At 29.1% G+C, this 14,463-nt stretch overlaps 3 protein-coding genes across 3 annotated transcripts; all 3 read right to left on the reverse strand.

Annotated features, from left to right (window-relative positions):
• Positions 1-3,834: 3,834 nt before the first annotated feature.
• Phum_PHUM599080 (uncharacterized protein) lies at positions 3,835-7,266 on the reverse strand (the record flags this gene model as incomplete). Its single annotated transcript, XM_002432681.1, has 3 exons — positions 3,835-6,119; positions 6,193-7,080; positions 7,158-7,266. The coding sequence occupies 3 exons, from the start codon at positions 7,264-7,266 to the stop codon at positions 3,835-3,837; spliced, it is 3,282 nt and encodes a 1,093-aa protein (XP_002432726.1).
• Positions 7,267-11,072: 3,806 nt separating this feature from the next.
• Phum_PHUM599090 (uncharacterized protein) lies at positions 11,073-11,315 on the reverse strand (the record flags this gene model as incomplete). Its single annotated transcript, XM_002432682.1, has 2 exons — positions 11,073-11,080; positions 11,168-11,315. The coding sequence occupies 2 exons, from the start codon at positions 11,313-11,315 to the stop codon at positions 11,073-11,075; spliced, it is 156 nt and encodes a 51-aa protein (XP_002432727.1).
• A 1,832-nt stretch (positions 11,316-13,147) lies between these two features.
• On the reverse strand, positions 13,148-14,463 carry Phum_PHUM599100 (uncharacterized protein; the record flags this gene model as incomplete). Its single annotated transcript, XM_002432683.1, has 6 exons — positions 13,148-13,231; positions 13,374-13,429; positions 13,534-13,706; positions 13,796-13,882; positions 13,969-14,098; positions 14,169-14,463. The coding sequence occupies 6 exons, from the start codon at positions 14,461-14,463 to the stop codon at positions 13,148-13,150; spliced, it is 825 nt and encodes a 274-aa protein (XP_002432728.1).

Raw genomic sequence — 14,463 nt, forward strand, 5'->3', positions numbered from 1 at the left:
TTTTCGCGACGTATTTCGCGTTTATGTCAGTTAGTAAATAGGCACCACCGCCGCCTCGAATCCTTATCATTTTCTCTTATCAGAAAACCTTTCATTTTACGTAACCGCATAGTATAGTAATAATAATAATAATAATAATACTTCATTTTAAACGAAACGTTTCCGCTATCGGTCGTCTCTCGACAAAGTTATTATTATATATATACATTTCAAATAAGAAAACAAAACCGATAGTGATAATAATAATAATAATAATAATAATAATAATAATAATAATGAAAGTTTGTTTATAACAAAAAAAACTTGGTTCGTCATTTTAAACATTCACAAAGTTACGAAACAAATCAAAAAAAAAAAAAAAAATTAAAATTGAAAATTATTTATTATTTGAAAACAATAGAATTACTGGGGAGAAACATTTTCGTCGTGTTTTTATGTAAAAAAATGGAAACTGACGAATGATAATGATATATATCATTCGGCGTCTCTCTCTCTCTCTCTTTCTGACATTTTTGTTTTTACGATTTTTTATTATTTTCAAAGAGAGAGAGAGAGAAACAGCTTTTGATCTTTGACAAATGACTAATAAATAAATATATGGATATATACACATAACAAAATTTAAATGAGGAAAATCGATACGACGTGCGTGAATGCCATCGTAAATATATACGTACGCATGTGTGTGCGTGCGTGAGTGTGCGTGTGCGTGAGTGCGTAAACACGGATCAAAAACGAAAAAAACGAAAAAGAAAATCCCTCACTTTCACGACCTTCATTAAAAATTATATTTGAGGTCGTTTGTCAATTTTTTTCGCAAAGGGCCAAATGAAAAATAACACCTATTATCGCGTTGACAATTGAATGTTTTCTTTTTTTTTTTTTCCGTGATATTAAATCCTCTACGTCACAAAAAAAGTAAAAATACCTTGTAATATAATGGAAAGGATCATTTTATTAAATTGAATTTCCCATTACGAAAAACCCCTCACCTCCCCTCCCCCTCCTCCCCGAAAAAAAAAAAACTGGGACGCGAAAAAAAAAAAAAACGAACCGGATCGATTTCGTTTTGAAACGCGTATTTTCTCTCTCTCTCTCTCTCTCTCACGGGCATCTTCATACGAAAAAATAATAATAATAATAATAATAAAAATCTCACATAGAAATTACAAAAAAAAATAAAAAATAAAATAAAAATTTAGCAGGGATCCATCGGTAAATTCCCCCCACCACCCCCCCGCCACCCCACCGGGTCGATATAGAATGTAGGAAAATTGCGGAAGGTCGCGCTTAAGATGAAATCATGGCGCATGTTTTATACTTTTCTCTCTCTCTCTCTCTCACTCTTTTTATTTTATATTATTACACAACAACCTTCGGTTTTTCTATACACTTTATTTAATATTTTATAGATTTTTCGAATAAAAAAAAAACTGAATTAAAATTTTCTTTAGCCTTTTTTTTCGCGACCCTACTAAAAAAAAATATTCTTCACATTTTGACATTTTTAACCTACATTCCAGAAAAAAAGAGAAAAAGAGAAAATTTTACCATCCCCACTCCGGAAAAGTGTCACAAAAAAACACTTCAACGTTTCATTTTTTCTTTTCGATAAAGTTCCATAGAGAAGAAAAAATGGCGTTTAACAAAAAAAAAAAAAAAGTCATTAAAAACAATAATTTATTACCGGTAAAAAGAAAATTTGAACGCCATTGACCCCCCCCCACCGCCACCCCCATCACCGATCAAGACAACATCGAAATCACGATAAAATTTTTATTTACGACCTTTTTTTTAAACAAAAAAAATTGCAACATTGTTTTCGCCATTATATGCGATAATTTCACCCGCCATTTTTTTTTTTTTTTTCTAATGACACGAGGAAGTGCTACCGTAAAACAAAATCTACAATCAAATAATAAAATTTTTTTTATAAAGTTATAATTCCATCGACGAAATAATATATTTAAAAAAAAAACAAAGAAACGTCGTAATTATTATTGTTAACCGTGGCACGTACAACACACGCACGCACACACGCACGCACACACATCATGGCATGGCAACACGATCAATTTTTTGATTTTTATTATGGTATGAAAATTTGTATTCGTTTTGAGTTTCCTTTTTTTTTTTTATGTTTTCTTACTACATTCGCACCTAACAAGTTTTTCTTGTCGAGCCAAATAAAATAAAAAAATAAAAAAATTCCCTTGCTTATTATTATTATTATTATTATTATTATTATTATTACAATAATTGTTCACTGCCTACGTCACTCACAATACCCATACCTTCTTTTACCAATTACCCATAATAAAAAAAAAAAAAACTTGACTTTTATCGCGATTCGATTCGATATCTCGAACCTCATTCCTATAATCGTAACTACTTTCACGTACCGGACGCATTTCTATTCCGCAAATTAATATTATTATTACCATTGGAAATCATGATAAATCGATCGATCGATCGATTGATTGAAAACCAACGGTTGCGTCGACTTCCGGCATTTCATTATTATTATTATTATTATTATTATATTTTCATTCGTCACATACCGTGATGTGCCGTGAAAAAAAAAAAAAAAAAACGTTTTAAATACCTTTTTTTTTTTTTTTTTTTTTAACAACGCTTTGATAAAATGACTTCATTTTGATTTTTTTTTTTTTAAAGAACCAGAATGTTAATTCAAATCAAACCAAAAAAAAAAAAACAATTTTTTAAATACAATAATATAAATAATAATAATAATAATAATAATAATAATAATAATAATAATAATAATAATAATAACCTTGACAAATTCAACATTCAAACGTTTTCATTTCATTTCATTTTTAATACGCATGTTTTCGTGAATTAAAATAAAACAGGTTAAACCATTATTATTATTATTATTATTATCATTATCATCATTATCATTATCATTATCGCTGTTATTATTATCATTATTATTATTATTATTACTGCGTTCGTATCATTGAAAAAAAAAAAAAAAAAAAAAAAAAAACATTTTCAACGATTTGCATTGGCAAGGACAAACGGAAAACAAACGTTGAATTCGATTACAAAAAAAAAAAAAAAAAAAAAATTACGTAAAGGTGAAATTTTCAATTTTCGAAAAAAAAACTAACTTTTAATAAAAAAATTTTCATTTGATCGTATATTACGCGGAAGGGGGGGGGAAGGAAGAGAGAGAGAGAGAGAAAAAAAAATGTCTGCGTTTCGAACGAATGGTTAATAGCATTTAAAATAGATTTTTTTTTTTTTTTTCACGGTTTCATGAATATCTACCCACGTTTAACTGCAATTGAAATTTTGCATTTGAAAATAATATATTATGTACGTATACGAAAAAATAATAATAATAATAATAATAATAATAATAATAATAATAATAATAATAATAATAATAATAATAATAATAATAATGATTCCGCGATTTCAAGTGTATTTGTTATGTAAGACTTTTAATCGGTTATTTATATTATTTTTTAATAATAATATTTACAACGAACGTAACTGTAAATTTTTTTTTTTTTTTTTTAAAATTGGGGCCTAAAAAAGATAAAATAATAATAATAATAATAATAATAATATTAAGAATGCTCATGATGATGATAACGTTATCGTTAAAAATTAAAGGTTTCACAGTCTCTCTCTTTAAAAAAAAAAAAAAAAGTGTAATTAAGGGATGAAATGTCGTGGCGCCAGGGAGTGGACATGTTGGCGCCCCAAATATATATATATATATACATTACGTTGCAATGCAGTTAAATAGTTGTTGGAAAATTTTTTTTTAAATTAAATAAAATCCCTTTTGTTTTTTTTTTAAACGAAATATAATGTTTTTGTACTCACCAAAATTGCAGCCTGATTTTCTTTGTCCAATAAAAACTCCATTGATTTGGCACGATCGTCAACTGCCACCGAACCGTGACTTCTGTGGGTAGGAGGTTCCAAATATCCCGATGGTAAATTCTCCTCTTGATTTTCGCGGACACTCATCATGTCTCCCAGGCCCAAATTCATCAAGCTCCTCGCCTTTTTATTGTTTCCGACATTGCTTTGCAACAAAGGCCTTCGCCCCGATATACTTTCAACCGTTATATGTGTGTCCAAATCGGTTTCCAATAATCCCACGGGTTTATTGCGATCGATTTGTTTCGGATCAGCATTACTGTTTAATAAACCCTCGGTGGAATCGTTATTATCCGTTGTAAGACATTCCGGAACTCCCGGCATATTTTCTTTACCTTCTGTTCCTTCATTCTGCAGTCCGACTGGCATGATCCCTGAAGAAAAATGCTTTCGAGTGTTACCGGACATGCGCTGAAAGTTGGGTGGCAAGGGTGGCTTGGATGAAACGACGTGAGGCGTCACCACCGATCGAAATACTTCTTTAACGTTGGCTTCGTTATCCGGACCGTGAAGGGGTATTATCATGACGTCTTCGTGTATTCCTCCGTTGCTAGCTGTCGCTGCGAAATGACCATCTTTGTCTTTCTTATCTTCTTTTTTACCGTTATGCTTTTTGCCATTTCCGCCAGATGCCTTGCGATTGCTCAGGCGTCGGAGTGAAAACCTTTCGAAAAATCCGCCAAAACGACTTTTAGACTTCTTCATCGTCGTCGTCGTGTCTTTACCGGAAGCGACTATGTGATCCAAATGTGCGCGATTATAACTTGTTTCGTCATTACCATGATCCTGCGTCGGTAAATTCGACTCGCTCACTGACAACCGAGTTCTTCTTTCCGCATTTGACTGCGCGGCATCACTGACAAACACGTGACCAGAAGAAGTGGGCGTAACACAAATTGTAGGCGTAACTGGTTTCTCTTCGATGCACGGTTCGCATCCATTTGGTGAAATATTTACATTAAAAATCATACCATCTTTATTTAGTCGTTCTACGGTCACAGGATTTCCTGAGCTTTTTACGGAATTATTTTTTCTTTGAGAAGGGCAAGAACCTTTATTCGCCGTCATGCTTTTATCAATCGTGCTAAGGTTTTGCTCGCTGACGCTTTTAAATTTAATTATGGGCACTTCCGAAAGGTCATCTTGAAGTGAATTCCTTTGCGCGTTGCACGTTACGTGACGATCTCGAGGAATTAATTTTTCTTCGATTTCGTGAAATTCTTCGTCGTCGTTTTCCATGTCGCGTAATTCTTCAAATGATCTATTGGAAATTTCATCCGTCGACGGGTCGGATGAAGAAGCCGTGGACGAAACTTCGCTGTAATTATCTTGCCAACTGACTTCCGAAACAACCGGACAAAAATGAACGCCCTTTATGCTTCCACTTATTTGAGACCCTTTCATCAATTCACTATTTAAATTAGTTTTTTTTATATCCACAAATTTATTTTTAATCACTCTCCCGTCGATATCGTCTTCGTCGAAACATTTAAGGGGAACGTGAGTCAGTGAAGACGACGAGGCCGATGGAATGCGTCGCAGAACATCGTCGACTTCCGAAAGTAAATTTGGAGTACTTAAAACTGGTAGTCTAGAGGTCTTTGCCCGATTATTATTATCAACACTATATTTGTCTAAATTAGAACTCATGTTTTCGAATGCAAAGTCATCGAGACTTTTACAAACGGTCAAATCGTCTTTCAAAAAATACTGATTTCCTAAATGTCTTTCTGGCCCGTTGAAAAAATTTGAATTTTTTTCCGTTTCGAGAGCATTAAATTCGGATTTTTTATTATTATTATTATTATTATTTGAACAAGAGCGAACGGAATCTTCAATTTCGTTACTGACGAGAGACGCGAACGGAACTGACGATGTTGAAACTAATTTTTCAATTTCTCCCCGTTTAAATAGTCCCTCCTCATCCGCGCTACAGCTAAACATGTGTGTTTGATTTTGGCCTGAGTTAAATTTAACATCAGCGTCATTTTGAATCAAGCCGTCGTTTCCTCTCACCTCTGCCTCCTGTATTTCGGTTATTTTTGAAGAAGAACCAATATTTTTATTTAACTTTTTACACTGTTCACGCCCTTCTGTGGAAACAACACTTCCTTCCTCGCTTCCGTTGCAGTCTGAAAAATTCGATGATGATGATTCTGAAGGAGAAGCATCTCCGTCTTCTGGAATGCTCAAAACTGAAGTTCTAAAATTTATTTTATTCGTTTTATCTTTTGGACGAAATTTGATCGTCGAAACCGCTGTCCTCACTCAAATTTTCAACGGAATGAAGGGATTTTGATGGAACGTTCAAGCAGGGATCCGATCTACCATGATTTTTGTCTGCATCGCACTTTGAATTTTCATCGATAGAAGACAATTGAACCTTGAGACCCTCGGCACTGTAAGATTTTCTTTTCGACGGAAAATGATTTCGTTTTGCTTTATTCTCTTCCGAGTAAGCGGATTTAAAATTTCTATATTGATTGGGTTCTTTGTAATGATAACTGGCGATATCTTTTCGTTTTCGAGATCTGCATCCTAGGCCCTTTAAACGAGTGTCGTACGGATCGGTCATGGTGGACAAGTCGGCTGTGGTGGCCGTAAGTTTCTTGTCTCTTATCACAAATTCCTGCTCTCGTTGTTTTTCCTTTTCAAAATCTAACGCGCTGTGACTTTGAGATAATTCTTGTAAGGTATAACTTAGAGGTGACAACGTTTCAAAGAAATTTAAACTATCGAAACTTCTGTATGATCTCAACCGAGTGTCATTACGAGATCGAAAATTTTCCCGCAGAGAATGAGAACGATGTAAGGTATCGACGGAAGAATTAAATCCACGTTCTTCGTCAGAGCTATCAAATTCGTCTAGTGATTCTCTGGGACTGTCTGGAGAAACAGTCCATCTCAAAGGTTCCGGAGGAATGTTGAATTCTGGAGGATCGGCCGAACTCGCCGATACTAGAATATCTTCGCAATGCTTTTCTAGAGATTCGAAAGTGATTAAACTACTGGATCTCGACGATAAAGAATTTGATTCGACATTATCCATCGGTTCGTCATCGTCGCTCGCAGAAAATTTTTCAAAAATTCGTCGTCTTCGTTTTTTGGGTACTTCATCACACCGGTCTTGCTGCGTTTTCCATCTTTCGACATCATCTAATGCAAAAAAATTTACCGTTACTATTTACAAACTTGAAAAACACTTAAATTTCCATTTTAAAAAAAAGTCGTACCTGATGGTTTGGGCAAATGAATTACACTGTCGGTATCCGAATCACTGTTCCAACCCGTGGGACCCGATTTATCAGACTCGCTGCACAAATCATCCGACGTTTCTTCCATGATTGTCTCCAAAACCAAATACTGTTGCTGACTTCCAGAAGAATTATCTAGAAGAAAAATCAATCATTAAACCAATTAGTTAATAAAACAGTACAAAAAAAAATATAAATAATAAGCAATAATAATAATAATAATAATTTCAAATAAACAAAACGTAATTAAATTTTATCATAAAAATTAAAGACAATCATCATACTTGTGTCAGGTGATGATGAAAAAATAAATGATATAAAGTATTTACAGGACGATATAAAATTATAATTGAACATGATTTATATATATATATATATTTTTTTTTATTAAATACAATAAATACGAACACAAAAAAAAATTTGTTTTCGTCCGTAAGATTTATTATTAATATATTTTTCCCTCTCTGAGATTTCTCCTCTATGCAAAACAGTCAAATAAGTTTTTAAAAAATTCTAATAGATGGCTGTGCACGACTTTTCATTATTTTAACAACAATTTTTGTTCCATTTAAATGAGAAAGATTTTCTTTTTAGACACTTACTACTACTTAAAAGTACATTTTTAAAAAAAAAAAAAAAAATTAATCATCCTTTTTTATTTATTTATTTTTTTTTTTTAAAAATATTAATATAATAAAATAGTAATAATTTCGCAAAAACGGGTAAAAAAAAAAAAAAAAAAAAAAAAAAAAACAAGAATTTCAACATTTTAAAATAGTAAAAAATAATAAAAATGACATTAAATTTTGACTTTTTTTTTTTTTTATTGTTGTTCCGAGTACGGAAATTTAAAAAAAAATTATTATTATTATTATTTTATTATTATTCCATATCGTTACGTTATAACTAAAAGTTTTGGCACATTTTATCATAGAGTAATATTATTATTATTATTTATAAAAAAAAATGGCCGCCAAAAGAAATGCCGTTCTCGTGATTCATTCAGGTATTAAATTGACGCACATGACGATGTGTTCCATTTTTTTTTTTTTTTTTTTTTCCCACAGCACACATCTTCAAAAATCTCCTTCCACAATTTTTTTTTTTTTTATCTTAAAGATAATGATGACATTATCTTTAATATTAAGAAAACCAGGTCAAAGTAGTGGAAAAATAATAATAATAATAATAATAATAATAAAATTTAAAGTACGATTATTTCATTTGCAATCGAAAAGAAAAACACTCGATAATTTTCACAACGGTTGATTTAAAGACGAAAAAAAAACGCAAAAAGTATTATTTTAATTATAATCAATTTCATTCAGGTGGAATGACCCAAAATAAAAGAAAAAGGAGACAACAACAACAACAACAACAACAACAATAACAATAATAATAATTATTATTATTATAATAATAAACACCTATTCAATGAAGATTGCATGCGTGCGACTGTGTGTGTGTGTGTGTTTGTATTTGTGTTTGTTTTTGCGTTTCGTGTTGTTGTTTTCCATTACGTTGTTTTTCATGTGTTTTTTTTTTTATTTTTTTTTTTATTTTGATATTTTCATTACCACCGATTGATTAAGTAATTACAAAGTGAAATAATGGCGAGAAAAGAAATAAAAGAAGAAAATACAATAACGCAATTTTTTACATACATAAACCATTTGCTACCGTCGCATAACCTTTCCATTAAAAACCGATATTGACCGAAATACGGAAATTGTTTTGTTTTTGTTTTGTTTTCGATTTCGATTTCGATTTTTTTTTTTTTTTCGAAAGTTGGCAAAAAAAAAAAAAAAAAAAAAATTATTAAAAATTTTTCGCACGGTTACTTTCTATGTAAATGCACATCCACCACATGATCTCTATAATAAAAAAAAAAAAAATATTTTGAAAGTGTTTTGTAACAAATTCGTGAAAATTATTTTACACAGTCGAGATTTTTTTTTTTTTTGTTACGAAATTCATTTTGTTTTTTTGCCTTCGAGCCGTCAATTTTTTTTTTTTATATTTCTTCTGCTTATAAAAAAAAATCAACGTTAAAAAAAAATTTTTCCATGTCTTTCAAAAGAATTATCATCAATCAATTATAGAAAACGGTAGCTTCGATTAGAATTAGAGAGAGATAGAGAGAGAGAGAGAGAGAGAGAGAGAGAGAGAGAAATAATTTCGTAAAAGCAATTTAAGAAGTATATCATTGAATTACAAACATGCATTTACACGCATACAAACACAAATACAAACTAACAAACATTTTCCTTTTCTCAATTTTCATTGAATTCCACATAATATAATTGAATAACAATTCAATTTTTTTTTCAAAAAGTAAATTTGCTGTCGAATGTAAAAAAAAACAATAATAATAATTTCGCCATCTTTTTATTCTCCCTCTCTCTCTCTCTCTTGAGGACTCGACTACACAATTAAATTTCAATTAAACTTATTAAGAAGAAATAAACGAACGTTTTTTTTTTACAGTGCAATTTATTTCTTTTGGTAACACCATAAACGAAAAGGTGTAAACATTATATAAAATTTCTAATAAAAATCCAAACGTCCAATAATATGCCAATAATGGAAAACATATTTTTTAGGAAAAAACGTGAACGTTCGAAAACAAGTCAATGAACATAACAACATATGTGATGATGGGAACAAACAAACAAACAAACAAACAAACACAACAAGATCTATTTAGCGAAAATAAAAAAAATTTTACTACTACTTTCTCACACATTCTTTTCCCATAATCGATGTTCACCACCACATCACATTATAATGTGTTGTTCTTGTGTCAAACAAAAGAAGGTAATTACTCCGACTATTACTATAACTACGTGTAACATACAAAAAAAAATGTTCAGAAAGTACAGAAAGTGTAAAAAAAAAAAAAAAAAATAACTCGAACTAACGCGGCCTGCAGTTAATTTTATTATTATTCGATTACTACCTTCTAGAATGTGCTAAAGTTAAAAAAAAATTATACTACGTGTGTGTATATATGTATACATAAACATCCAAGATGGAGGATACATACAAAGCGTGATTATTCACATCCAACCCAGTTATTTAAAGTTAGAGAGAGAGAGAGAGAGAGAGAAAACAAAAGAGTTATTTAACTAACTAACAATAATCATTAACTAAACTAGTCGACGGTACACATCATTTTACAATTTTTTGCGTGTGTGTGTGCAAACGTTTTGGAATAATAATAATAATAATTTTCACATAAACTAAGGTCGAAAAAGAAAATTCTAGATGGATTCTCACTATCCCTCCCTTCCCCCTCTTCCCCTTCTCCAACTCTCCTCCTCCTCCTCCTTCCCTCTCTCTCTCTCTCTCTTTTTCTTTCTTTCTATTTTTAAGGTTGTGTTATTCAATAAAGAATTTTTTTTTCCTTTTTCTTTTTTTTTAATACCAGTTTGGATAAAAAAAAAAAAATCCTACCAAACAATTTTTTTTTTTTTTTTTTTTTGGCTACGTATAATAATGATAATAAATGAACCCAGAAAAAAAAAAAGTTTTGGTTTTTTTTTTTCGATTATGCATCGGTTGGGTTAAATTTTATTATCATTATTATTATTTTTAAAAACGGACTCGACTGTTTCAATATGGATGAATGATTTGAGTTTAATGGTTTTAATTTTTTTTTAAATTACGTAAACGTAAAAAAAAAAAAAAAATTATCATGAGAGAGAAAGGTTTAACCCGAGTCAGGGGAAGGGATGATGATGATGATGATGATGATTAGGTAACACACCTATAAGCTAACAATACGAGCTTTCTCGTTATTGTTATTATTATTATTATTATTATTGTTCTTTTAGATAACATTTATGAATTTATAATTAGTAATAATAATAATAATAATAACAGTACGCCTTTTTAATTTACTTTCTAAATGACATTTGAAAAGAAAAAAAAAATTTTATTACAAGACATATTTAAACATGAATGACTGACTGATTGAAACAACTTACCAGAAAGAAAAGGATCAGGTTGTGCCTGAAAAATTTCTTGGATGGGTGAAGGTGGATGATAGCCGTAAGCAGGTAGCCAAGGACTCGCACGAGAGCTGGCAACAAAATCAAGATGATCGCTCCACTCCTTATATGCAATGTCTTCCATTTCCAAATATTTAGCACTCGACATTTTTTTTTTTTTTTTTTTGTTATATCATTTATATGTAACGCGTTTATTCTCAGGTAATTAATATCGTCGTAAACATTAAATAAAAAACAAATTATAAATAATATCTAATATTAAAATATCACAAAAAAAAAAGAAATTTATTTTTTAATTTAGTATATTATAATATGTTTTATCAAATCCCGAAATGAGATAAAACAAAAGAAAAAATTAACGAAAAACGACATAAGATATCACAAAATGGCGGAAAGGGTATCAAACGAGTTGTTCTCGCGGTCATCGAAACTTATTAGATTAATTTATAAAAAGGTCCAGGTATTATTGTACCTGGCATTTTACCCATCCGTCATTTTTTTCACATTAAACAATTACACTTACATTACACTACTAAAATTTCGGTTAATAAATTTCAAAAATGAATTTGACATATTCCGACGCGCACGCCAAATCCATTTACAACAAGCTACTCGCCACGCGTTCAACGCGGTTTATGACAGTAACAATAACTGAAAAAAATTTACCGTTGGATTTTTAATATAAATGGCAGGATTGTCAGAGCATTATGACGAAGGTCACCTGAGCGAGTCCTGCTCGTTAAAACTTTCATACTTTCATATTTTTTTATTAAATATTATTTTACTTTATATATATAAAAAAAAAAAAATTTAATCTTAAAAACATTAAAAAACAAAAACTAATTTTTTTTTTTTTTCCTAAAAAGATAAATAATAATTAACATGCATATATTTTAAAAAAATTTATAAAAATTTTGTAAAACATTATTATATAACATAAAAGGAAAAAATAATACCTAATTTTTTAACTAATAATTAAATAAAAATGCTTTGTTAATACACAGATCTAAAATAAATAAATAAATATTAAACAATATTTATTTATATAATTAAAAATAATAAACAAATAAATATATATATATAATAAATACTAATAATAAATTTGACAATTATGTAGAAAAATTACACTTTTTTCTACAATTAAAAACTCAAAAATTTAATAATAATAAAAAATGGCGCTTATTAATAAGCAACTATAATTTTATTATATTTAATTATAAATAATACAATTTATAATAAAAACAAAACACTAATAATTATTAAGAACGTTTAGTTTAATATATATATATATTATAATTAATAATAAAAAAATATTAGGATATAAATAAAAAACAAATTGCTTTTAACTTTTACATTTTTCTAAACATTTTATAAACATAATAATAATAATAATAAATTAATCACAATAAATTTAAATTTAATTAAAGTGCGTATTATGTGATTTTTGATAATGATAATGATAATAAACAGTCAATTATATTTTTTTAAATTGCTTATAAAAGTACGTTTAATTAATTAATTAATATATATTTACAAGTTTTTAAAAAAATTAAAAAAAAAGACTAAAAAAATTTGGGCACGTAAACCTTTCTTTAACTTTCCTTCATTTTCTTATTAAATTCTAAATTTTTTAAATTTGATTGTTAATTTGAGTAAAATAATTTAATTTTACTTTTAAAATTATTATTGGCACATTATTATGAGAAAAAAATAAAATAATTTTTTACATAACTAACTAAATTTTTTATAATTTATTTTGGCAAAACGTTATATTAACATTGACAACCAAAATAATTATTATTTTTTTTTGTGTGTAATTAAAAGAGATTTTTTTATTTTATATAAAATGTAGTCCGTATAATAATATTATTATTAATGATTATTCAGACTGAATTATAGTAAAATTTCTGGCACTTTTTTTTTTTTATATAAAATCTTTCTTTTAGTAAAAAAAAATTAAGTTTCGCGTTCAGTTCGAAATTCGTAAAAATATTCTTCGTCAATTTGTGATTTTGTTTTAAGTTTTGGAATTGGAATATCCTAAAACAAAACAATAAATTATATTTCGATTAGTTTGAATTTAAAAATTTTAAAAGATTCAATTTAATTTTTTAAACTTCCAACTCTCGATTTAAAAAAAAAAAAAACTTTAAACCTTTTGGGTAAAATTATAAATACTCACTTTTATAGAATTTTTAGAAAAACTGTATTTCGAGTTTAAAATAAATGGTACACCTTCTAAACCTAAAAAAAAATTTAAAAAATTTTAAAGATTAATTCAAAATGGAGGGGGAGGGGAGGGGGGGGGGAAATATTTTTTTCAGTTTATTAATTTGACTTACCGTTATATCCAGAAATTGTTGCATACGTTGATGTTGGTGGTTTTGGCGCGGGTCTAAAGGGTAACAGGGGACCAACATTATCGGGATTACTTGAATTTCCATTCGATGGTAAATTATGATTGTTGTGATGAGAATTATTTAGACTAGGATTACCAGGATTAGAAGGCATAAAACTGAAATAAATGTTTTAAAATAAATATTATTAAAAATAATGTAATTTAAAATATGTAAAAATAATTATTAACTTCAATTTATAACTTACGGATACGGTAAATTGGGATAAAAAGAACCAGTTTTTTTATTTTCAATGTTGCCAACTCTAATGCAAAGTGTCATACCATTTATTTCACTGAAACAATTAAAAGTAATTTGATTTTAATCATTTTTTATTTAACAGAAATAATTACAATTATATAAAGAAAAAAACATACTTACCCAGACAGTACAAAACCTTCAGGAGCTTTTTTCATTTTACCTAAAACAATTATATCAGTAATGGCAGTCGAAGAGGTAGAAATTTGAGCAAATTTGTAGCACAACTGTTTTTTTCTCCAGGCTTTTTGCTCTAGACAGAGAGAAATAAGTAAATAAAACTACAAAAAATAAATTTTTTAGGTTATTTTCACTTAACTCACTTGTGTCTGAAGTTTTGGGTATCATTTTAAAATTTTGTGGAGCCATATCTTTTTCATTAATTATGCACAGAGACTGAATTACATAATCTTGAGTACCCACTGTTTTTGATAAACATAAATATCTTGAAAATTTTCTACCGAAAAAACCACTCTCTTTCCATAAATCGGCATCGGAATCTTGGTCGTAGGTTCTAGAAACAACAGTATACCCGCTAGGACACTTGTCCGGATCTTCTACAATGCAGAGTGATGTAATTGGTCTATCATCTGGAAGCGCTTTGTAGACCTGATTCAT

This window comes from Pediculus humanus, genomic scaffold (assembly GCF_000006295.1).
Source record: "Pediculus humanus corporis 1103172108317 genomic scaffold, whole genome shotgun sequence".
Lineage (NCBI taxonomy): Eukaryota > Metazoa > Arthropoda > Insecta > Psocodea > Pediculidae > Pediculus > Pediculus humanus.